The sequence below is a fragment of the Leopardus geoffroyi genome, chromosome D2, assembly GCF_018350155.1.
Source record: "Leopardus geoffroyi isolate Oge1 chromosome D2, O.geoffroyi_Oge1_pat1.0, whole genome shotgun sequence".
Lineage (NCBI taxonomy): Eukaryota > Metazoa > Chordata > Mammalia > Carnivora > Felidae > Leopardus > Leopardus geoffroyi.
This window is the reverse complement of record NC_059334.1, coordinates 39,981,760-40,007,567: the sequence shown is the minus strand read 5'-3', so window position 1 is coordinate 40,007,567 and position 25,808 is coordinate 39,981,760. Positions and strand designations below refer to the sequence as shown.

Sequence of the window (25,808 nt, the reverse complement as noted above, 5' to 3'; positions counted from 1 at the left end):
CATGACCAAAACAGGTTTCCACCCTGGAAGAAGCTGGTTTGGCCTTCATTCATGCATTTGTTGTAATATTCCTTTACTTCTACACCTTTGTGCTTTTGGACTTCTCCTTTGGACCAATTATAATTTGCTTTGTTCCCTTATTGAATCAGTGAAATAAAATCCTTAACACATGTTTGCGTTATATCTGCTTGAGAGTCACTATTTTACCTTTTTTTTTTTAAAAAATGTATCTCTTTATTAATTTTTAAAATGTGTATTTATTTTTGAGAGAAAGAGAGAGCATGAGTAGGAGAAGGCCAAAGAGAGAGGGAAACACAGAATCTGAAGCAGGCTCCAGGCTCTGAGCTGTCAGCACAGAGCCTGGTGTGGGGCTCGAAGTCACGTACCATGAGATCATGACCTGAGCCAAAGCCAGACACACTTAACTGACTGAGCCACCCAGGCGCCCCAAAAATGTATCTTTTAATAATGCATTGAACAGAGCCCTACTCATCACAATTCATTACAAAAATGAAAGCTTTAGGCATTTGAGTTTGATTCTTTCCCTAATGCTAGTTGAGAAAACCTGGATGGTGGTAACTGAACGATCAGTAGCTGACATTGACCTTCACCATGTAATCTGGCCCCTCCCCAGCATGGGGTTGCCTTGGGCAAGTCACTTCCTTTCCCTACACCTCCCCACCCTTCTAGTTGGGTGGGTCTCAAATAATCCCTTCCCACCCTACAGCACCAGCCAGGACTGGATCAAGCATCTTAGCCCTGGAAGGTTAGCATCAAACACGTACAGTTTAGGGGTGCCCAGGTGGCCCAGTTAGTTAAGCATCTAACTTGATTTCGCTCAGGTAGTGATCTCATGGTTCGTGGGATCGAGCCCCGTGTTGGGCTCTGTGTTGAGAGCACAGAGCCTACTTGGGATTCTCTCTCTCCCTCTCTCTTTGCCTCCCCCCCCCCCCCCCCCCCCGCTTTCTTTCTCTAAGTAAATAAATAAACATTAAAAAATAACGTGTGTAGTTTAGATGTCAGTATGCAGGTGGGGGCCAGATTAGAGGCGATAAACGTTAATACCAATTTACATGAACTTTCAATTATTGCCCTCAGGTTTTTTCAACTGGGATTAAGTGAAAGAATTAAACTCTCAAGTGCCTAAAGTTTAGAGATTGGTCCTATTCTATTCAGTTAATGGGGTTGCTCCAGCAGCTGAGCTGAAATGAAGGCAACATGAAGATTTTTAAAAACTTTTTACTGAAGTAGGTTCATCTTAAGACTGGAACACACCCATGTGACCAGCACCCAGACTGAACTGCAGAACAGTACCGGCACCTGAGGAGTCCCTCATTTAAAAAAAAAAAATTTTTAACGTTTATTTATTTTTGAGACAGAGACAGAGCATGAACGGGGGAGGGGCAGAGAGAGGGAGACACAGAATCTGAAATAGGCTCCAGCCTCTGAGCTGTCAGCACAGAGCCCGATGCGGGGCTCAAACTCACGGACCACGAACGAGATCATGACCTGAGCCGAAGTCGGCTGCTTAACCGACTGAGCCACCCAGGTGCCCCAGGCGTCCCTCATTTTTACAGCCACTGGCCAGCCCCACCTCACATGAGAGTAACTCAATACCCAGTTCTCACAGCATGGGTTAATTTTGCCTGTTTTTGTAACTTCGTATAAAGTGAATCATACAGATTTTTTGGTGACTATTTCTTTTCATTAATTATACTTCTGTAAGATTCAGCCTTGCTGCCGGATACTGGTGTGCTGTTTTGAAGGGGCAATTACACCCCAATATTTATAGCAGCACTACTGACAAGAGGCTAAGTATGGAAAGAGCCCAAATGTCCATCGATGGATGAATGGATAAAGAAGATATGGTGTGTATATATATATATATATATATACACACAATGGAGTATTACTCAGCAATCAAAGAATGAAATCTTGCCATTTGCAACAACATGGATGGAACTAGAGGGAATTATGCTAAGTGAAACTAGAGAAAAACCAATATATGACTTCACTCATAGGAGGACTTTAAGATACAAAACAGATGGGGGGGGGGTGGTGCCTGGGTGGCTCAGTCGGTTGAGCGACCGACTTCGGCTCAGGTCATGATCTCACAGTTTGTGAGTACGGGCCCTGCATCAGGCTCTGTGCTGACTGCTCAGAGGCTGGAGCCTGTTTCAGATTCTGTGTCTCCCTCTCTCTGCCCCTCCCCCGTTCATGCTCTGTCTCTGTCTCAAAAATAAATAAACGTTAAAATTTTTTTTTTTGTTCAGAGCCTGGAGCCTGCTTCAGATTCTGTGTCTTCTTCTCTCTCTGCCCCTCCTGCGCTCACGCTTTGTCTCACCCTGTTTCTCAAAAATAAATAAATGTAAAAAAAAAAAAAAAAAGACACAAAACAGATGAACATAAGGGAAGGGAAGCAAAAAGAATATAAAAACAGGGAGGGGGCCAGAACAGAAGAGACTCTTAAATATGGAGAACAAACTGAGGGTTACGGAGGGGTTGTGGGAGGGGGGATGGGCTAAATGGGGAAGGGGCACTAAGGAATCTACTCCTGAAATCATCGTTGCACTACATGCTAACTAACTTGGGTGTAAGTTAAAATAAATAAATAAATAAATTTTTAAAAAGGAAGAAAAAAAGATTCATCCCTGTTGTTACGTGTGGGGGTAGATCTGTCCCTGATGTCGTCAGCCGTCGATGGGAATTTGGGTAGTTTCCATTCCAGGGCTATTGTGATAGTGCAGCTCTCTTGATGTTGTCCACGTCTTTTCGTGACCACGCATTTCCATTAGGTATATACCTGTGAGTGGAGGTGCTAGATCACATTTATTTCTGCATCTTTCGATCTGCATATGTATTTCAAAAAAAAAAAAACAAACTTGAATTCATGCTGATCTCCCCAATTCTGATCGAACAGAACAGGGCCCATGTTATCCTTCCCCCTTTCCTTATTTGTAATTCTTTTCTTTGAGAAATCTAGCTCCCATTAAATACAATATATTTACTTATTCGCTCAATCCTAGGATACCCATAACACAGCTTCAGAATTGCTAACCCACAGTCCTTAGTCCTGTCTGTTGAGAGGGCCTAGAAGCAGTGACACCCCAGTAGCAACGAGCGCACCCAGCACTCAGATGTTAGTTTCTAAATACCATTCTCCAAAAAAAGGAACCAGGGTTCCTTGGAGAAATGACCGAGTCCGGGGGCGGGGGGGGGGGGGGAACGGGCCATGGGAATACAAGATGAGCCTGAAACATCCTGTGGTCTCAGGAAGTATGGAAGTGCTCAGAATAGAATCCCGAAGATGCTCCTAATCGCCATATCTGGGACAATGTGAGAAACAAAACAAATAATGTTTGTAATGGATTAGAAGCCACAGAATAAAAGAAATATCCATGAGTCCATACTTAAATAAACAACTGAATAAGTCACTAGATGGGAGAGAAGGGAGAGCCCTTCTATACACTTGGATTTCAACTCATAAATGTAGAAGGAATTATGGAGGTGGAAAATCACCTTTGGAAAACCAACGGTAATAAATATTGCAGATAAGAATCAGCAATGAACGCTAAAATTACTGGGTTGAAAGTATGATGAGAAATAGATTTATATAGTCTCAGAGCATCTCCACATAAGGTACTTACTAATTACAAAAGGAAATGCAGTAATTTTGGAGTGGAGAAACCTGGCACACAACACCTTTACCACAGCATCCTTCAAAGTTAACAGTACAAGTAACGAGACAGCAATGTCACATGGGCCCTCTGGTCTGATGCACTGGGAAGGATGCAATAGCACTTCTGTGGGGCTCTCACCAAAAATGCACAACTTCAGGGGCGCCTGGGTGGCTCCGTCTGTTGGGCGTCCGACTCCGGCTCAGGTCATGATCTCTCCGTCCGTGAGTTCGAGCCCCGCATCGGGCTCTGTGCTGACAGCTTGGAGCCTGGAGCCTGCTTCGGATTCTGTGTCTCTCTTTGTCTCTGCCTCTCCCCCATTCACTCTCTCTCTCTCTCTCTCTCAACTCCAGTTGAGGGACAGTCTGTAAAACAATTGGCCAATACTCTTCAAAAATGTCAAGGTTATGAAAGAAAACATAACTGACCCGGACTCATAAGAACCATCAAAGTTCTGAGACACACGGAAAAAGAGCAGCTGTTCTAGATCTGTGGAATCCCGGATGGCATCCTGGACCAGAAAGAGAACAGTAGGGGGACAGTTGGCAACATCTGAGTAAAGTTTATAGATTCTTTAATCCTATTGTATTGCTGCTAATTTCCTGGATTTGCTAACTCTTCTGTAGTCATACAAAATGTTAGTGTTTGGGGAAGCTGGTAAAGCCTATACAAGAACTCACTGTATTATTTTTCTTTTTTCTTTTTTTTTTTCAACGTTTATTTATTTTTGGGACAGAGAGAGACAGAGCATGAACGGGGGAGGGGCAGAGAGAGAGGGAGACACAGAATCGGAAACAGGCTCCAGGCTCTGAGCCATCAGCCCAGAGCCTGACGTGGGACTCGAACTCACGGACCGCGAGATCGTGACCTGGCTGAAGTCGGACGCTTAACCGACTGCGCCACCCAGGCGCCCCTATTTTTCTAAGTCTAAAATTATTCTGCGGTGCCTGAGTGCCTCAGTGGGTTAAATATCGGACTCTTGATTTTGGCTCGGGTCATGATCTTGTGGTTCGTGGAACTGAGACCCTGTGTCAGGCTCAGCACGGACAGCACAGAGCCTGCTTGGGATTCTCTCCTTACCGCCACCTACCCCCCCCCACCCCCCCGCCCCAGCTTGCACTTTCTCTCTCAAAATAAATAAATAAACTTAAAATAAAATAAAATAATTTCAAAAGAAAAATATTTTTAAAGGAAGAAGAAAGGGATTGGGCACGACTGTGTCATCCTTCGGCCAAAATCCCAGCACCTCCGCCCATAGCATGAAAGCAGACTCTCCTGAGAGTGGCATTCAAGGCCGTCAGTAATCAAGCCAAACATTCCCCACCAATCTCGAAAGCATGAGGTGCTTGGGAGAAGCCTTATGTTTAAAGATCACCTTCATGGGACCGTGACTCAGAACCGACCTCAGGAAGCAGCATCTGCTGTTGGCTCTTACTTGGTCAGCAGTTGAATTTCCTGACTCGCTGGGAACTTTGAACTCCTTCCAAGGGCCTCCGCAGGCCTTTTAGGCATTGCTCACACACCCTTTCTATCCCCAAGAAACTCACGACATGCAAATAAGGCCAGGAAACAACAGTGACAGGCTCAGGGACACTCGGAAAGCAGGTCAGAGGCTGGCAGGGGAATTCACACTTTCTGCAGTGAGGTAGGTGTTGCCGTGATCCCCTCTTTGCTGGTGAGCAAATTGAAGCTTAGAGAAAGGAGGGCATCTGCCTAAGGCTACATAGCCAGTGAGGACAGAGTCAGGGCTTAAACCCGATGCCTTCCCTTGCTTACTGACGGATTCGAACTGAAATGCTTTGAATAGTTAGCCAGGCAGGGTCCTGAGACAGTCTACATTTTACCCCAACTCCAGCCTTGAGCAGCAAAATGAGATCTCCCTAGAAAGCAGTGCAGACAGGATTCTTAAAGAGCCAGGGTGATGCCAGCCGACTCCCCACCCACCAAGCCGTGGAGGATGCTGGAATCGAGCATCAACACATTCTTGGCAAATGTCACTGCCTCTTACGATGACCTGAACGGACACTGAGCCATGTGAATCTGTGCAAAGTACCTCTGGGCAGGTGGGATTCCTTGCTAGACCCCACTCGGTGGGTCTCCTCCACTTTTAAATGTGGATTCATCACTTCAGAAAACCCCGGCTGGGAAAGTGTTCTTGCCAAGCTCTGGGATGGCCACAGAACCCATCTCCCAGAGTGGCAGCCGCAGTCACTGAGAAACGGAGGACACGGTGCTTCCAATGCGGTGGGGATCGGTGAACGTCAGCTCTCAGGGCTGTGATTATTGACATTATCATTATTTTTATTTTCTAATGCTTATTTTTGAGAGAGTGAGAGAGACAGAGCGTGAGTGGGGGATGGGGCAAAGAGAGAGAGGGAGACACAGAATCCGACACAGGCTCCAGGCTCTGAGATGTCAGTGGGGCTCAAACTCGGAATGACGAGATCATGACCTAGGCCGAGGTAGGACGCTTAACCGACTGAGCCACCCAGCGCCCCTTGATATTATCAACGTTAAACCTCTACCCTCCCCCACTGCTCGGCCCCTTGGACTCAGCAGATCTTCCCTTCTTACAGAAAGATCTTCTTACATATTTTCCTATCTGGGGAGATTCAGGACCGCATACCAGAAAGGGAGCAGAGTCAAAAACAAAAAGTTCTAGGGTGGGGGAAATGGGTGACGGACATTGAGGGGGACGCTTGTTACGATGAGCAACGGGGGTTGTACGTGAGGAGTCACGGGATTCTACTCCTGAAGTCAAGACTACACTGTATGTTAGCCAACTTGACAGTCAAAAAAAGTTCTGAAATTTCAGCTTGTCGATCCTACTACCCGCCCCCCCCCCCCCCGGCTATCTAACCCCCAACCTCGGCAGAGACATCCATGGCCATGCCCCACCGCCCCACTGGGTCGCTTCCTCTGACCACGGCTTGCATGGCCCTGGGCTAGTAGCCTGCTCCATCTATGCTGAGAGGAGGCGGCCTGGCCCACCAGCATTGAGGGCTCTCCTGGAATGGGTCTTGCTTGTGCCCAGACAAGAAGACGAGGAGCCTTTGTGAGGCCCAGCTCTGACACTTCTAGCCCCTGAGACCCTTTCCATTGGGCTGTCCCTCCCCCTCCCCCCCTCCCCCCAGCCCCCCAGAGATGATGGCCCTTTGCTTTGGTTGCGGGCTGGGAGAGCAAGCCTCTGCCTGACTCCCCTCCCTTCGTCCCGGAGCGGAGCCGGGTGGGAGGCCCGTGCCCGGTTGCCTGTGGAGGCGTGGGCTCCCTGGGAGCAAATCCCCACATTTCTACATGGTGTGTGTCTAACCTTGGGCCACTTCTTAACCTCCCTAAGCCTCATATTGCGAATCTTCACGCTATCTGCCAGAGTGACGGTAGCATTAAATGAAAAACTCTGCAAGTTACAGCACTCCATTGACACAGGATGCTATGCGTGTCCCCCTAATGGCCAAGAACTTGCTGCTCGGAGCCCTCAAATACCCTGTTTGCCCTCTACTCGCCCACCTCCCTCCAGACTTCCTAACTCCCTGCTCACCTGGGGCCTGAGAGTCAAGAGGCCTAATATCACACAAGAGCATGGATTGTAACATCAGATCTACCTGGCTTTCGAGCTGAGATCTGCCCCCTCTCTGACTTTAACCAAATACATCTTATTTGAAAAATGGGGATAAGGATACTCACCTTATAGGTTTATTGGTACTAGGATTAAATGAGATAACCCACGGACGGCCTTTGCCCAATACCAGGTTCCAAGAAGCTTAGCGGATAACAGAGTAACAACACATAATGATACTTATTGTCATTAGTCCAGCTGGCCACCAACTTGCTTTGAGACCTGGCATATGGTTGACGTATTTCCCTAGTTCCTGGCACTTTCCCTAGTTCCTGCCAGTTTCTTCTATTTTTTGTTTTATTGCCCATTTCTGGAGAAGGTCAGAAGGAGGATATTAACAAACGATGACCTTAATATCATCTGGCCCAGAAGTTTTCCCTTGCGTGTTGTAGGCTGATTTCCGTCGGTATGTGGAAATAAATTGATTTCCAGACACTTAAGTCAGTCCAGCCAGTTCATGGAATCATTTGAGTTGTCCTTCTGAGGATTTTCTAAGAAAGCAATGGACCCTTCTACTATTAGCAATATTTTGTCCCCTTCACAATGCCTCTTCGTTTGTGTTTCGTTGCATGGATCACACTAAGGATAACTAATAGTGACTCACGTTGCCTCTTTACCTCATTCCTGGCTTAACAAGGAATGCCTCTCTCCTCTCTCCTGTACGTACAAATAGCGTCAACTATTTGTGTGAGGTAAAAGTAGCTATTTTGTTAAGGCAATATCCCTTTATTTTCTTTATTTCTACCTCTTAGAGTTTGTTGTTGTTGTTTAGTCTGGGAAGGCTGTTTAATTTCACCAAATAATAGTTTCAGTGTTCGTTGAAATGATACGGTTATTTGATTTTTGTTTCTTTGACCTTATGACAGACACGATGGCTAGAGATTTTTCTGGAACTCCACTTGGGAATGAATAGCTGTTTAATTTTGTGTTCCAATTAGTGGCTAAAGGATGGGGTACACAGCATTAGGCTGTTTAGATGCCCATTCAGGAAAATATTTACGTTTGAATCTTTCTTTGCAACCACATTAAAATTCTAGATGGATCAGAGATTATACCTTTAAAAAAGTTTTAGACTAGTTGGCAAAAAAAATATTGGAGAATATTTTTTATAGTCTTGATATGAGGAATCACAAGCAAGTTGTAAAATCTAGAAGCCATAAAAGAAAATCCTGAGAGATTTGGTCACCTAACTATCTAAAACTTCTGTATGATGAAAGACACCACAGAGAAAGTTCAAGACTTGGGAGGAATGGAAAGAAACATCGCCAACATACGTAACAGGCATTGGATTAATAATCAGAATATGTCAAAAGAGGAAAATAGAAAAAAGTGTTTGACTAGGCAAACAAATACTAAATAGCATGTAAACGAAAATAGTAAGGTAATATTTTTCATCGTCACACTGTCCACGTTTTAAAAGTTGTTTCCAGCGTTGCGAAATGTGCATGGCTAGCTAGATCTAGGACTTCAGCGGTATTTTAGGTCAACAAGTATTTTATGTAAACGGCGCCCCCTGCAGCCCAACTGCCTTAACTACATGGAACGTTAGTTCCATTAACTACAATGGAATTGGGTGCCCCTTGGAGTCAGGCTCTGAGTTGCCTGCCTCCTCCCTCCGGCTGAGTGTCAGTTTTTGCATAACCAGTAAAATGTGACAGGTCCTCTAACCCAATGATTCCTTTTCCAGGAATCTAGCCTTTCAGAACTATATGAGTATGTAACGTGGGCGTAAAGATACACGCAAAAGGATGCTCATTGAAGCTTGCTTTATATCGGGGGAAAAACAGGAAAGAAAGTACATGTCCATCGACAGAGGGCTGTCTGCACAAATAAGGGGGCATCCGTTCGTGACATATTTTGCAACTCTTAAAGGAATGAAGTGGATTTCTGTGTACTAACAGAATGATCTTCAAGGTTTAATGTTCTGACCGAGGTGAACATGAATGTGAAAGCAAATCCCCCAGATATCCATTATTCATTCCCATGTACGTTTGCGTCTGAAAATGCATAGGCAAGGAGCTGGAAGAGTCCACCAGGCTGACAGAAGTGGACTGCAATGGCTGCGCCAGGGAGGGTGGTGACAGGGAGGACTATCAGCTTTCCCTCTGGCTGCTCCATGTGTGACTCTACCACAACCAGAAAGTATAGTACATGTGCTGTTTTTCTCTGCAACTTCAAAACCTTAAGTACCCCCACTTGGTCCGAGCTTCGAGAATCCCTGTGGGTTCGGCTGTTCTTTGACACCTTCCCACGTGGCTAAACTACTGAGGAATGTCCTACGGAAGCGGGAGACATTGTTGTTGGCATTCTGAAATAGATTTTTCTGAGCCGGCTCATCCGGGCATCCTCATCCCCACGACAGCTTTCTAAAAATTTAGATCCAAGTCTCTGTGCGAGATCTGCTGATTCAGAACAGGAGTTTCTGTGCTGTGGCTATTATCTGGAGGAGGAAGTGACGGGTGAGGGTCCCTGGGTAGTGTGGTGGCTGTATGGGACAGCCACAGGTGGGAAGGAGAAGGCAGAGACGCAGCCTGGATCTGTGAGGGCTCCAGTGACCCCCAGTGGAGACACCTGATGGATAAACGTGTGCTCTTGGGCCAGTGTAGCCAGGCCAGGCCCTCAAAGCTGTGCAGAACAGACGGTAGGACTGCAGCCTTCATTTCTCGTTTTCGCTAAAAGTTAGCTTTTCTTACACTTTTTGGGTGGGTGCTATTGTGTTCTAAACTGGAGGGAAGGTGGAGAGTTGAAGTTCACCCAGAAGCTCACCTGGGTTTGCTTAGATGGAGAAAGAAAACCCGGCTCTCGGGGACAATGTGTAAGTATATTCTTATTTAAGGATAAATAAATAAACTCCGGCCTGCAGAAGTGGATTCAAATCCTGACTCCGCATTTATCAGCCACGTGACTGTCGCAAGGTTCTTAACCTCTCTGAGCCTCAATATCTTGGTCTGCAGAACGGATATAACGATGTGCTCCTCCTGGAATTGCAGTGAAGATTGGAGAGGTTGCGTGTGTAGAAGCGAATCAATCGAAGCTGAGCTGCGGCTTATTAATATTACGGCAGTTCCTAGACCATGAACTCCTGGAGGCAGACATAGGTGATGCCGAGAATTTTTTCTCTCCTCCCTTCTCCAGAGTTTACCTGACACTAATCTAGTACAGACCTTAAGTATTTGCTGAACACTGATTCTGATTTTGATCCTATTAGGGCTCTGGGTCTCTCCTTGCGTTGAAGCCATTTCACAAGTCTGTGTGTTACAGAGAGCAGTGCAAAATAATTGTGGTCTACAGACAGGCAAACTATTCCTGTTATAGGTTCAATTCTCCGTCTCCGTGTGGAAGAAGCCGGTCTCACCTCCACCTGTGCCTTCTTGCCGATATTCCAGACCCATGTCTGTTCTTTGGACTGGGTGTCACCTCTTACTGGTTCCCTCCTTAATCGTGAGTGAAATAAAATCTTCAGCACATGCTCACTTTACATCTGTATGAAAGTCACGATTTTACCTTTTTCTGAAAAGTATCTTTTAACACTTGCTATTACCTGTTAGCAGAACAGGAAGTTTCTATGAAAGGCAGACCCCACCACTGAGACTCTCAGGGTCCCTGTCCCCTTGTAGTTAACTACGAATTAAAATGCGTAGGTGGACGGATGAAAGCCTCCCCACTCGGTGCGTTCGGGGTTCGGGAACTGGGGGTGACACCGGGGAAGCCTCGGTCTGCGGGTCTGAGATGGGCTCCCGCGAATACCCGGGCCGGGGAGCGGTGGCCCCGGGGTGGGGGTGGGGGGCAGCCCTCGCCCCTCCCGCCCTCCTGCGCCCGGGCCCCCGGGAGCCGCAGGGAAGGGGGGCGGCGGCCCCCCGGCTGGGGAGGCGCCCGGGCTGGCACGCCGGCCCCTCCGCCCGCGGGGTCTCTGGAGGGGGCGGGTCGCGCGAGCCGGAGAGCCCGGAGCCGCCCAGGAATCTTGGCTCGGGCTGCGAGCATTTCCTGCGGGCGGGCCGACGCGGGCCCGGGGGCGCGGCGGCGGGCAGACTCCGCGCTGCGCTCGGCCGGCCGGCAGCATGCGGCCCCTGCTCTGCGCGCTGGCCGGGCTCGCCCTGCTCCGCGCCGCCGGTGAGTGGGGTCGGGCCGGGTGGGACCGAGGGGACGGAGAGCGGAGAGATGGAGAAAGGGGGGACCTCCCGGGAAGGGGGTGTGTGTGAAAAGTGACGTGAGAGAGAGCGCTCGAAAGAGGAAGGCTGGAGAGACCCGACGCCCCGCAGGAGAGAGAGGAGACAGGCATCGCAGGGCGGGGAGGTCAAGTCTGCAGGGAGGGCACACATCCCCCCAGCGCCCCCCGCCGCCTTCCGGGCCAGCTGCATCCCGAGGGCCTGTGGAGGCGCCCGGGCTGGGCTTACGGGCAGGGCACTCCCTTGGAAGCTGAGCTCCGGCAGACGACGACCCAGGCTTGGCCCAGCAGAGCCAGCGGGCGGACAGGCGGCCCCAGGAGAAAGGCCGCGACTTCACCTGCCATCTGGCCGGCCGAGGGCTCTGCGGCGTGGGAGAGGAGGCCAGTGTCTCTGCTTCCAGAGATCTCCCCTGAGGCCCCGAGCTGCCTTGGGTGGGGGTGTTGGGGTGCGAGAGGGAGAGGCCCTCCGGGTGCTCCACAGGCTGGGGGAGCTCCACAGGCTGCTGCTCCCCGCGGGGCAGGTGAGGGGAAGGCTCGGCTCTCACAGCGGTGCCATGGCAGAGGCCTCACCAAGTACCCAGGCCTCCTGCCCCCTCAGGCAGACCCTTGCCCCCACCAGGCGGCTTGCCCATCAGCCTGGAGCCAGTGCAGGTGAATCACCTAAGTGAAGTACCCTGAGCTAAGATGGGAGCCTCCCAGGCCAGTGCCTTTCAGGGCACAGCCAGCTGTGGGTGTGAGCACCCAGGGGCAGGGTGGAGGCCTGTGCTGATCCTGGGCAGCCCCCCCCCCCCCTCGCTGAGTAAGTTGGGTCGGCTGCCTTATCTCTGTGAGCCTGTTTCCTCCTCTGTAAGGTGGGGAGAATGACACCCACCCTGCGGAGACTGAATGAAGTCCCCAGCACGGAATTCAACACACACGGGCTCCCTCCCTCATCCCCTCAGCTCCACTGATCTCTCTGAGCCTCAGTTTCCCCACCTATTAATGAAGGAGGACCAACAACTGCCTCTTCAAGGGCTGTATGACGAGTGGCTGGGACTGTGCTCGGCACAGAGCCCATAGAGCCAGGCCTTCTTTCCCCCCTCCTCCCCCGCTGCTCCTGGAGCCCCCCCTCCCCTCCAGGAGCCGAGGGCACAAAGCCGAGTCTGTGCTCCCCCAGAGGGAGGATCTGGCTGCCGCCCACAACTGGCCTACTTTATTGTGGCCCCTGCAGTCATGACCAGTATATGCGCTTTAATTTAAAACCGTTCTTAAACATTCTTTCTGATTATGCTTGCTTATTGCTACGGATGTTTTAAAAAGGGGGAAGGTATAAATGTATGAGTGTAATCCCACACCGCGTTCGCACAGTGTTGTGTATAATCTTTCAGACTTCAGACAATTTACCATTGTGTTTCTTAACATTTGACTATGAAATGTCTTGGATGCAAAGGCAGAGAGCAGCGCGGCAAACCCCGGTGTTCCTGCCATCCTGCTTCGGCGAGTATTGGCCTGTCTTGTTTCCTCTATCACCCCACATTCTGTCCCCCCCTCCAATAATTTTAAAGGAAATTCCGGGCACCATATATTTTCATCCGTAAATATTTCCTTCGGTATCTCTAAAAGATAAGTAATCTTGTTCTTTTTAAGTTTCATTTATTTAAGTAATCTGTATACCCAGTGTGGGGCTTGAACTCATGACTCCAAGATCAAGAGTCATATATGGGACGCCTGGGTAGCTCAGTCGGTTAAGCGTCTGACTTTGGCTCAGGTCATGATCTCACAGTTTGTGAATTCAAGTCCCGAATCGGGCTCAGAGCGTGGAACCTGCTTCAGATTCTGTGTCTCCCGCTCTCTCTGCCCCTCGCCTGCTCATGCTCTGTCTCTCTCTCCTTCAAAAATAAATAAATACACATTAAAAAAATTGTTTAAATTCATATGCACTCTCAGCTGAGCCAGCCAGGCACCCCAAAGATAAGTAATATTTTAATAAACGCAACTGCAATACCATTATCACACCCTAAAAAGGGATGAAAATTTCTTAATATCATCAAATGTCCACATCCCCCATTGTGTCATGTTTACATTTGGTTTTGTTTTGTCCAAATAAAGTACACATGTTGCTTTTGGCGGACATGTCAGTTATGTTCCCTTTAACACATGAGGTCTCTTCCCCCTTTTTCCTTAAGATGTATTTGTGGACACAGCTGGGTTGTTTTGTCCTATAAAGTTTTTCCACATTTAGATTTTAGCTGATTGCATCTGCCTCGAGTCATTTAAATGTTCTTCCTTCCCCTGTATTGTCTATAAACTGGCAGATCTGGAAACTTTTGCTGTTCTGCAAGAATATGTTAAGATGGTTTGTTGCTTTAATTTGTATTTCTTTGATTACTACTGAGGTTGAACTTTTTCTTTAAGTGCGTATTGGTCATTTCTACTAATTCATGCGAATTGTCTTACGCTTTTCTTTTCTTTTTTTTTTTCAACGTTTTTATTTATTTTTGGGACAGAGAGAGACAGAGCATGAACGGGGGAGGGGCAGAGAGAGAGGGAGACACAGAATCGGAAACAGGCTCCAGGCTCTGAGCCAACAGCCCAGAGCCCGACGCGGGGCTCGAACTCACGGACCGCGAGATCGTGACCTGGCTGAAGTCGGACGCTTAACCGACTGCGCCACCCAGGCGCCCCATGTCTCACGCTTTTCAGTTGCGGTACTGGGATTTTTCATATTGACCCAGAAAAGCTCTTTATGTATTGACCGAAGCAAACTGCTTGGAATACTGATAAGAGCGCTTTTTCAAAATTAAGTTTTCTGTTGAGTTCCTTTCCTGTTTTCCTCTCACAGACATCTAAACTCCTAGAGCCTGGTTCTTTTACCAATTGTCACCCATGCCTTGGGGCCCTTTGGGCATTCTCTCATTGTCCACCCCTGCTCCAGATCCCCGTGGACTGGACATCTGTCTTCCACTGGAATTCTGCTTTCTGCTTCAAGTGAAGGAAGAAGATGCTGAAGGGCTGTCGTGAGGGTCACAGAATTTCTTCCTACAAAGGTGGATATCGTGGGAGTGAACCAGTCAAAGACATTTCGATCCCAAGCACATATTTGGGTTCTCATGGGGCCCCAGACAGCTGTAAAGGTCATGCGAACAGGTCCTGTTTGCCCCATACCTGTCCAACCCCTCATTTTGTAACTGCGTTCAAGTGTATTTGCTTGCCGAATGATAGGCGAGTTGAGAAGCAAGACGTTGGTGTAGGAAAGCGACTTTATTTGGAAAGCCAGCCAACTGAGGAGATGGTGAACTATTGTCCCAAAGAACCATCTCTCAGAGCATGTGGGTCAGGCTTGTTCTATGTTAGGAAGAGGGGCAAGGGAGTCAAAAGATGACTGATACCTGTAGACATTGAAAACAGTCGTGTGACTTCTTTGCCCTTGGTCAGTTGATCTTTGTGTGTAGGAATCTGGTGGTGTCGTTCCTGTAAATCTTAAACATAGCATAGTCATTTCTGTATGTACTTCTGTATCTCCTCCAATGAGGCAGGTTTCAGGTAAGAAGGCGGTTTTTGCAAATCTCAGTTGGAAGCAGAATTCCTTCCGTGATTACCGTGCCTATGTGTGGGGCTAAGCAACGTTTCTAAGCTACAGGTTACAGTGGCAAGGGAAATAAAAGCAATAAAAGCAATATGGAGTCAGGCATGCTAAGTTTCTCCCTGTTACCTTTTACAGAGGAGGCAGCTGAGGCCCCAAGAGGAGAGGCCCTTAACTTACACAAGGTCACATGACTGCCAGTGCGCAGTCTAGACTGTGTCGGGCAGGTAGGATTCAAATCCTCTCCCTACCACCTACTAGCTATGTAATCTTGGTCATGTTACGCAATCTCTTTGATCTTTAGTTTTCTAATTTGTAAAAACGTGACGTAAGCGTCAAATGGGATAATGTACGTAAGCGCTCAACAGAGAGCTTGGCACACAATGAGTGATCGCTAATTGATGGGAGCTTCCCGTGTAGAGTATGGCTATGCCTATTGAAAAGGCGAAGGACCCAGGAATCCAGTGAGTGGGACTGGCTTGTAAGAGAGCCAGAGAGCCGAGTCAGCACCGAGCCCTCTGTGTCCTTGTTGGAGAAGCCCCTCCCCAGCATCCCTTGGACCCCTGCATAGGTTTATCCCTAGAGCAGATGCCTCTCCATCCTGAGAACTGGTCTGTGTGACCCAGCAGAGAGGCAGAGCCCTGGCAGCTTCCTCTGCCTTCTTCCATCTTCGGCTCCCCTGGTAGATGCCCTACACACCATTGGCACAGCACTTGGCAGTTCCAAGGCATCTTCAAGGGCAGGAGTCCCTTTAATCAACACAGCAGTCCTGCCAAGTAGACCTGTCAGGACAGCTCCCTCACCGTCTGAAAGAGAGGCAAAGAGTGTCCTCAGTAAGTCTCGGAGGTGGGGCTGCGTCTCTGACTCCCAGCCATGTGTGCTTTTCACGGTGCACGGAGAGAGGTTTATTCTGGATGGCTTCTTACACCTTCTCCGTCTTGTGGGGCTTTTGGAGTGTTCTAGTACATTATGACCCCGCGGACTAAAAGAGCATGGTATTCCAAGATAGAAGGAATCAGCATTCCCATATGGCTCGGGGAGCAGAGCTCTCTGCCAGCCCTGACCACCAGCCAATCTACCTCTGAACTCACATACGAGAAAACGAATAAATACATGTGAAGCCGAGGGGGGAAGGGGGCTTTTTTATGGTAGCCTAGCTTACTTACTGCAACCAGATACTGAATGTACTGGAAATGACATTGAAGTGTTCTCAGAGTGATCAACAAGACTCAGACCCCCATTTGGAAAATGACCAGAGACCAGGGGAGATGGGAGGGCGTGTCTCTCCCAAGAATGTGCCTCAGAATCTGAGCTCTTTCTTGGGGGGCTCAAGGGTTTCTCTCCTGGCTCAGCCAGAGCAGTTCCTCATACTGGAATTCTTCATATACTTGTTTGAAAATAGTATTCTTCTGCTTAAAAAAAAATTTTTTTAAACCGCTGGTGGTTTTAAATGAAGCATCAACTTTAATACGAATATTAAATGTGGTAAATTTTATTCTATTATAGTGAGTGCGGTCGAACACAATTAACCCCTAACTGATGGATGCTGCTGGTCAAAGCAGAGTGTGTCTTTGATGATTCAGAAGGCACAGCAATCTTCAGGGTCTCCTCTGGGAAATTATGTGTCATCCCAGAAATCATTGGAGCTGTGCACGCTTTCTTGGTGTTTGAGTCCCAGATACAAGAGGTCCCCTATGCCTGTAAGTAGGAGGGGCCATACTTCCTGCCTCAGAGGATGGGGACCCGGTGGCCATGTCTCTTTAACTGAAGAAATTAGCCCAGCACCTCCGCTGGGCCTCTGGCCTCCCCGACAGCCTGCTCTCACCAGCCCACTGTGTTCCACCCATGGCCGCCATCCAGGGTGCGCATAGGCCCTGAGTGGGAGCCAGGCCAGGGAAAACAGCCCGGCGTCCAAGAAGGTCCATTTCCCAACTGGCCGGGCAGGGAGGGCGGGAGCAGAGGAAGGAAGGGAACATGGAGACCCACAGCCTTGGCTCCTCCAGCGTGCTCATGGTAACCCTTTAGCCTTCCCCACTCCTGACTGTCCCAACAACCCCGTGGGGCAGGCATTATCCTGAGCCCCTTTCTACTGACGGGGAAGCTCAAAGACATGGCAGATGCCCAGCTCTGGTCTCGCTGGAGCTTCTGATCCAAGAAGCAACTTGTCCTTGACTCACGCCGGTTTTGTCCTGGTAGCTAATTTTTGAGGCCTTTCAGCAGGCTGTGAGAAACAAAGCGGCATCCCCCATGAGCCAGATGGGGGTGGCGGTGCGTCAGGCCTCCCCACCCTGAGTTAGCAAGGAGGCAGCAGAGACTCAGGGAGGAGAGGAAAGCTTCCCACAGGCCCGCACCAACTCGTGGCGGAGGGGGGTGAGAACGGGGCTCTCCAGTGTGTTTGGGGCCCTTGTGCAGTGAGGTCAGTGCCAAGTTAGGGACCCACATGGGGGAGGGAGCAGCAGCACAGGCCCCGAGGCAGCTTTCTCTCTCAGATGAGCTCGTAGGGAGGCCTGGATGAGCTCACGGACAGTTGTGCAGCGGAGCCCAGGGCACAGCTCTGTCCAGATGTGAGGGATTAGTGCTGTGTGATGTGGAAAGCAACCTCAGCCAATCCTTTCCCCTGGAGGGCTTTTGGAGCCAAATTAGACCTCATTGCAGACTCATACAAAACAGGATGTTTTAGGCCGGCGGAGGGGAGTAGATTCATGTTGTTCAGGACTTACAGGGCTGGCGGACCCTCACACTTGGCCAGCCAGGTCAGACTGTTTCCTCCTGGCCCAAGCTGGGGCTGGGAGAGGGCAGGCAGGGCTCCGGGGAGAGGCTTGGCCAGAGGCTCATGGGCGGAGCCCACAGTGGCTGTGTGTGGACACAGATCCACACTGGACAGACCCCCTTTTCACGGACAGTCCTCCCTGGGGGTGAAAGCGACTTTTCTTGCCCCCCCAGGAAACCCTTCCTCTCTAGACTGAGCTCTCCAGTTCTTTCCGCTGAGACAGATGAGTCAAACTTTCTAGTCCCTTCACCATGGCCGCTTCTAGATCTGCTTCTGCCATCAAAGGCCCAGAACAGAGCACAACCATCCAGGTGGGGTCCCTCAGACCACCCCCTCCCTCTTCCTGAGCCTTTCCTGTCTGTGTATGCGGCCCGCAACGGCTTCTGCTTTTAGCTAACAACCCTATCAGACAACTGGCCTTTATTATGGAAAATTTCAAACCATATATACAAGAGCAGAGAGGGTAGTGGGAAGAACTCCAATGTCCCCGTCACACAGTTTCAACGATTATCAATTTCGGCCAATCTGGTTTGGCCACCCATGCCCCCGCCCACTCCCAGGCCTGGATTACTTTGAAGTGAATCCAAGATATCATAACATTTCATCTCTAAAGATTTCAGTATGGATCTCTAAAAGACTCCTTTTTAAGAACATAACCAGTCTTCACCTGAGCCGCACATATACTAGAAAAAAATAACCGAAGTACCATTGTAATGTCAACCCCCTTCCCCAAAGTCAACAAGACCGTTGTCTTAAAAAAAAATTTTTTTTGGGGCGCCTGGGTGGCGCAGTCGGTTGAGCGTCCGACTTCAGCCAGGTCACGATCTCACGGTCCGTGAGTTCGAGCCCCGCGTCGGGCTCTGGGCTGATGGCTCAGAGCCTGGAGCCTGTTTCCGATTCTGTGTCTCCCTCTCTCTCTGCCCCTCCCCCGTTCATGCTCTGTCTCTCTCTGTCCCCAAAATAAATAAACGTTGAAAAAAAAAATTAAAAAAAATTTTTTTTTAATGTTTATTTATTTTTGAGAGACAGAGAGAGCGCGAGCAGGGGAGGGGAAGAGAGAGACGGAGACACAGATTCTGAAGCAGGCTCCAGACTCTGAGCTGTCAGCACAGAGTCCAACGCGGGGCTCCAACCCACAAAGTACGAGATCATGACCTGAGCCGATGTCAGACGCTGAACCAGCCGACTCCCCTGGCGCCCCAAGACCATTGTCTTTTGAAGAGGCTTTTCTAAGTTCAGTGGAGGGAACTAATGGAAAATACAGAAACAAATTGTTCTCCGTGAAAGATGCTCAGGGTGGAAGGGAGTTTTGTCTCTGCTGTTAGTTCTTACCCCTAAGTGGAAGAGCTGGGATCCAGAGAGAGTTGGGACAGGAAAGTCTCAGGATGGGAAGCCTCTGGCAGAGATCCAGAAGGCTAGCTTGCTGTGGTGAGATCAGGAGAAGGGTGCTAGGGATCCAGTCATTTGCTAACCATGTGACCTTGGGCAGGTCACTCAACCTCTCAGAGTTACACATTCATCACCAGCAAAATGGCTCACCATCTCTGTCCTCACCTCGAGAACTGTCAACCTTCTGGGCAACTCTGTATGTCCCCTTGGGCCATCCAGCCAACACCTGGGTCTTATGGTTACAACAGTTTTGCACCTAGACAGATCAAGTCCAATAACTCTTTGTCCCCACTGTGCCTCAGATGCCCACGTCTATGGCCGCAACCTTGATATTGCCACTAAGAAGCTGCTTCACCTCTCAGAGCTGAAGCTGCAATGTCTTTTGCCACTCATTCCTTCCGTTACTGCCATCACCCTTCAGCCCCTCCGTTTCTCCCAATTTATTGGCCCTCTTCTTGGCCTCTCTCCTTCCTTATTCAAGCTCAACCCCTTAAATGCTTGCTGGTCAAATCCTCAGTTCTTTGCTCGCTTGCTCTCCCCCATACTCTCTCTGCAGACTCCCAGCTTCCGCTCCATCCAGCCACCTGTCCTGGCCACTCCCAGCCTGTCAGGTGGCACACTGTGGGTCTGGGGTTTCCAAAGTTCTTCCCTGAGTCGCGTCCTTCTACATGGCCCTCCTCATTCTCCTCATCCCCTTTTGAAGTCCTCTGTATATTTGAGCCCCCTCCCCAGTGGTCTGCTGATAACGTGGCTCGCAAAAACAGACACAAACCGAAACAGGACATTTGCTGGTTTCCATGATGTAAGTGCTCTCACTGTGCCTCCCATTTTAGTGGCTGTGTTCAACAACCCCCCTTACAGAATTCCTGAAAACGTCACAACTAGCTTCCTCTTTCACAAGCCAACGCGTATTACCAGCAGATGATTCCCCTCTTGCTTTACAGAGTGAACAGAGGTCAGCAGGTGAGAACTCACTCAACTTCTTGGCCCTTTGAGTAGAGGTCTGCTGTGCCCCTTGTCCTCTGCTCAGTTCTTTTTTCTCTTTTCTTTTTCTTCTTTTTTTTTTTTTTTACTAACTTATTTATTTATTTTTGCAATTTACACCCAAGTTAGTTAGCATATAGTGCAACAATGATTTCAGGAGTAGATTCCTTAGTGCCCCTTACCCATTTAGCCCATCCTCCCTCCCACAACCCCTCCAACAGCCCTCAGTTTGTTCTCTGTATTTAAGAGTCTCTTATGTTTTGGCCTCCTCCCTGGTTTTTTTTTTTTTTTATTCATTTTAATTTTTATTTTTTGAGAGAGAGAGAGAGCACAAATGGGGTAGGAGCAGAAGAGGGGGGGAATACAGAATCCCAAGCAGGCTCCAGGCTCTGAGCTGTCAGCACAGAGCTCAACATGGGGCTCGAACTCATGAACGATGAGATCATGACCTGAGCTGAAGTTGGACACTTAACCGACTGAACCACCCAGGCGCCCCTAAATCTTTTTTTAAATTTAGTGATTTATTTTTGAAAGAGAGAGAGCACACGAGTGAGCGTGGGAGGGGCAGAGAGAAAGGGAGAGAGAGAATCCCAAGCAGCTCACAGCCGGGAGACCGAAGAAGGGCTCGAACTCGCAAACTGTGAGATCATGACCCGAGCGGAAACACAAACACAAACACAAACACAAACACAAACACAAACACAAACACAAATATGGAAGCAAATAAGCCCAGAACCGTGAGAGGAACCTTGACTGTGGACCCTTGGGTGGATGATGTTTCTCATTGAAGTTCTGGGCTTGAGAAGCTCTGTGGGACAGCTTCCAAGGAACCTGCACTGCCTACCGTGCTCCCTCTCAGCCCGGTGTGGTGGGCGAGCATGCCCGGAACTGAGACTGCTATGTCTCCTTTACTTCTGGAAACTAAGTTGACGTGAGAGAATCAAACCCCTCACTTGAATTATTTTGACTTGATGTGTTCCTGAGACTTTAACTTTGTCATTTCTGGCTGCTCCCATCATTCAATTTAGATCATTAATATAAATTAGTATATGCCTTTCACCTTTCTGTGAGAATCCCAGATGTGAAAGCCTGAGTGACTCTTTCTTTATTTTGAACCGTGAGTTCCATTTCCAGCCCTTCACAGATGGGCCCCTCCTGTCTCACGATGTTTCTTTCTTTCCGATGACACTCGGGCCCTGGCATTTCCTCAGGTGCTCATTTTCAGCCTTCCTCGGGTAGCCTAGAAGAGTTTGCTGCAGTCACTCTCATACGTCTTGCCTAGCTTATTTTTGCCAAATCTGATCACTTATGTATTTAAAACTTCTGAATAATATACATATATCACCAATCTGCAATAATCCTGACTCAAAAAAAAAAGTTCTTCATTCATTCAGTCTAATCTGCACTGAAACCCTTTTTTTAAATTTTATTTTTTAAAATTTACACCCCAATTAGCATATAGTACAACCATGATTTCAGGAGTAGATTCCTTAGTGCCCCTTAACCATTTAGCCCATCCCCCCTCCCACAACCCCTCCAGCAAGCCTCAGTTTGTTGTCCATATTTATGAGTCTCTTCTGTTTTGTCCCCCTCCCTGTTTTTATATTATTTTTGTTTCCCTTCCCTTATGTTCATCTGTTTTGTCTCTTACAGTCTTCGTATGAGTGAAGTCATATGATTTTGTCTTTCTCTGGCTGACTAATTTCACTTAGCATAGTACCCTTCAGTTCCATCCACGTAGTTGTAAATTTCAAGATTTCATTCTTTTTGATTGCCGAGTAATACTCCATTGTAGATATATGCCACATCTTCTTTATCCATTCATCCACCGATGGACATTTGGGCTCTTTCCATACTTCGGCTATTGTGGATAGTGCTGCTATAAACACGGGGGTGCATGTGTCCCTTTGAAACAGCACACCTATATCCCGTGGATAAATGCCTAGTAGTGCCATTGCTGGGTCCTAGGGTAGTTCTATTTTTAGTTTTGTGAGGAACCTCCATACTGTTTTCCAGAGTGGCTGCACCAGCTTGTATTCCCAGTCCTTTGTTAAGTTCTTTCCTTCAGGCTGTAAGTGTGGTTGAAAAGAACAGAAATGACAACAAGAAACATTCTGTAGACCATGTGATCTGATCTCCCTTCCTTCACAGCCAAACTTCTTGAAGAATGTTTCCCAGGGTCCAAATTTCCACCTTCCAACGTCTCTTTCCGTTCCCATCCCACAGCATCTCGGCTTGGCTTTGCCTCCACGACTCCGTGAACAGGGTCGGGGTGGAATTTAGCAGGACTTTCCTGTTGCTCTGTCTTTCAATCCTTATCTTGCTAGACTTCCCTGCTGCTTTAGGCCATGCTGACCACTTCGTCCTCAGGGAAGCTCCTTGCTTCTCTTCGTTTCTGGGACAGTGGCCTTCTTCCTGAGTATCCGCATTCTCCAAGGATCCAGCCAACTCTGCTTGGCATCTGGGGGTCACTGACACAAAACCTGAGCTCAGAACCTTCTGGTGTGATGGCTGGTGGTGCCAGGAGGAACCAAGGGGGAACCAGCGTTGGGGAGGAAAACAATGAACCAAAATCCGGACGGGTCGGACCTCAGATCTTCCATTTAACTAGCTGCGTGACGTAGGATATAGCATTTCACCCCTCTGCATCAACTGGGGATAATAAACAGGTTATTGTAAGGATTGAATGAGTTCGCACACTTGTTTAGCGGGCCATGTGGTATATAGTAAGTGCTCATCAAATGTCCGATATTAATAACTGGTCATCAATGTCAGCGTGACGACTAAAATATCTTCCCTTCATCCTCTCTATACCTACTGCCTCCCCTCATCACTTCTCACACGGATTCCTGCAATAACTTCCTGCCTTCAAAGCCAAATCCCTCCGGTCCATTCTCTGTATTTAAAAAATTCACATAGGACCGTGTGACTCTTGTGTTGAAATAAACCCCAAGATAAGCACTGCGGTTGGCTTATTAGGGCCTCTGGTTTTGTTTCCATGACCCAGTGTCCTCCCATCCACCCTGTACTTTCCAGCCACGCCAACTCCCTGAGGGCTTGCACACGGAACCGTGCCCTCGTGTGCCTCTCTCTTTGCACACGCCGCTCTCTCTGTCTGCAACCTTGCCTCCCTTCCTTACCTCATCCAGTTCAGGCAGCAGCTTCTTGAAGAAGCCCACCTGGGTATGGAGGTGACCATGGCCATAGAGACAAGCGAGTGATTGGGCCAGCCCCCCGGCCCCTCACACCCTGACCCACACTGAGCCTTCCTTTGCTTCTCTGTGACTGTTTTCAGGACCCACCTCACGGAGCCCAGCGCTTTACGGGAGTCTCTAGTGTCACAGGGAATGGTGACAAGGCTTGTTTTTCCACAGCTGCTGAACCCTTCATGCCCTCCCATGGAGACCCAGCTTGGAACACAGGGTGTGACAGACACATGGCTATCCACGGCCGTTTAGACGTCATAGAGGAGGTAATCAGGGTGACTTGGGAGGACGTACAGCTTCAGGACCACCTGGCAGTCTGGCAGCTTTTTTTTTTCTTTAATTTTTTTAATGTTTGTCTATTTTTGAGAGGGAGAGAGACAGAGTGCAAGTGGGGGAGTGGCAGAGAGAGACACACACACAGAATCTGAAGCAGGCTCTAGGCTCTGAGCCGTCAGCACAGAGCCCGACGCAGGGCTCAGACTCACGAACCGTGAGACCATGACCCGAGCCGAAGTTGGATGCTTAACCGACTGAGCCACCCAGGCGTCCCCAGGCTGGTAGATTTATAGGGCTCAGGACAACCTTGCTTTGGAAAATTGGGAAAACCCATGCCAATTCTGCTCCCTGGCCACCATGTGAAACATCTCCCTGCCCTGTCTGGGCTCTTAGGCTGACCAGCCCTCAACAGACCCTGCCCCTGGTGGGGGGTGGGGTGGGGAGAGGGGCTTGCTTAAACCCAGCTAGAGATCGCCACATAATTACACAATGAGATGGTGGAAATTCGGTCACTGTGTTTTGTTACACAGCCACGGTTTGTAACCGGGGGTCTATAAACTTGTGTGGGAAAAAAATTACACCTTATTTTCACAAACCTTTAACTGGAATTTAGCATTCCAATTCACTATAAATACAGGCAACACACCATAGTAGTATTAACAGTACTGTGACTTTGTTCTCAATAGAAATCACAGATAATTTCACTCCATCATAGTTGTTGTGAATATATCGACACATCATTCATCCTTGTCAGCATGACATAATTACAGTAGTCGTTATACCTGATGTTAGATCGTGTTATTTCCTAAGTTAATAAATACATACATTTTTACATCAAAGATTTAATTTTTAGCACTTGAACAGTATTTTAATGCAGTGGGAATCCTTGGAGATCCTGTATGCTTTATTTTGTTTTCAATTAAGGTATTTTTCTGAGAAGGGGGTCTGTAGGTTTCACCAGACTGCTTTTCATTCATGAAAAGGCTAGGAACCCTGAATAAAGAACATTTCAAAATCCCCCACCTGTCATTTGGCAGAATTGCCACCAGGGGGCGGGGCGACAAAAGGAATGTGAGCTCCTAGTGGTGAAGAACCGAAAGGAAAACAGGAAAAAAGGGTGGCTCCTTGTCAAACCTGTTGTGACTGGGTGAAGCGCTTAGGGCCCGAGCCAGCAGCGGCCTTAGAGAATGAAGCCCTAGGATCCTGTCATCGGGGGAATGGCGAGGCCGGCAGACGCTGAGCCTGAACAGGAAGGGCCCAAGTCCCCTGGCGCTCAGTTCTCTCGCGCCCCACTGGGCCGCCCCGTGCCCCCTTAGGATGTGGCTGATGGACTTGGCTCCACTCCAGTGCCCCACTCCTGCCCCCCTGCCCCCGCCCCGCTCCCATCTCTCTCGCTCTAGACGGTGGAGAAGACCGTGGAACACCTGGAGGCAGAAGTGAAAGGCTTGCTGGGTCAGCTGGAGGAGCTGGCCTGGAACCTGCCCCCGGGGTCTTTCAGCCCCACGACCCCCGACCTCCTCGGAGACGGTGAGCGGCCGCCTCGGGCTGGGGTGGGGGTTGGGGGAGGGATGGTTGCCCACCGCACAGGTGTGACCTGGACAGGCAGGGAGAGGCCTCGGGTCAGAGTTGGGAGGGCATCACCCCCTCCCCGGCCCACCCCCAATGTTCTCTGCCCTCGCCCCCCTCTGGAGGGCGCTGCAGCCTGGCATCCGGACGGGGCTTCGGGAAGAGCTGTTCACGGTTCACCCGGGTCCCACCCAGCGCCGCCGGGGGCACAGCGCTGCTGCCTCCCCCACTGGCCATCTTCCCGCCTCAAAGCTCCTGGTCTCCTTTCAGGTCCCTTGCAGGGAACCACTCCTGCGCCACCACAGAACCCTCCGAGGGCGCGGCGGAGGGGCTGCCCCCTGCCCCTCCCCCAGTTCCCTGTCACAGGACTTGGGGGGGGCGGGGCCTGGGAGCGGGGCTGCAGGGGGCCTTCAGCGCTCCCGAGCCGTCCCTTCTCTTTCAGATGGCTTTGGAGCACCGGAGCTAGAGCTGCCCGGCAACTGGAAATGACACGCCCGTGGTGCAGCTTCTCTGGGCACAGAGTGGCCCATGGTGGCCTGCCTTCCTCAGCTTTGTGCACAATAAAAGCTACTCCCTTGGGCCTCTGTGTCTGCTGAT

The 25,808-nt window shown here is 49.2% G+C and overlaps 1 protein-coding gene across 1 annotated transcript; it reads left to right on the top strand.

The window, feature by feature from the left end:
- Positions 1 to 11,269: 11,269 nt before the first annotated feature.
- PLAC9 (placenta associated 9) lies at positions 11,270 to 25,791 on the top strand. The gene is made up of 4 exons (XM_045437826.1): positions 11,270 to 11,403; positions 23,538 to 23,635; positions 25,046 to 25,172; positions 25,654 to 25,791. The coding sequence occupies exons 1-4, from the start codon at positions 11,352 to 11,354 to the stop codon at positions 25,698 to 25,700; spliced, it is 324 nt and encodes a 107-aa protein (XP_045293782.1). The 5' UTR covers positions 11,270 to 11,351; the 3' UTR covers positions 25,701 to 25,791.
- Positions 25,792 to 25,808: the final 17 nt, after the last annotated feature.

Coding starts and splice junctions, on each gene's coding strand:
- PLAC9 (XM_045437826.1), top strand. CDS start 11,352: ATGCGGCCCCTGCTCTGCGCGCTGGCCGGGCTCGCCCTGCTCCGCGCC. Junction 11,404..23,537: donor CGCCCTGCTCCGCGCCGCCG/GTGAGTGGGGTC, acceptor GTTTTTCCACAG/CTGCTGAACCCTTCATGCCC. Junction 23,636..25,045: donor GTTTAGACGTCATAGAGGAG/GTAATCAGGGTG, acceptor CTCTCGCTCTAG/ACGGTGGAGAAGACCGTGGA.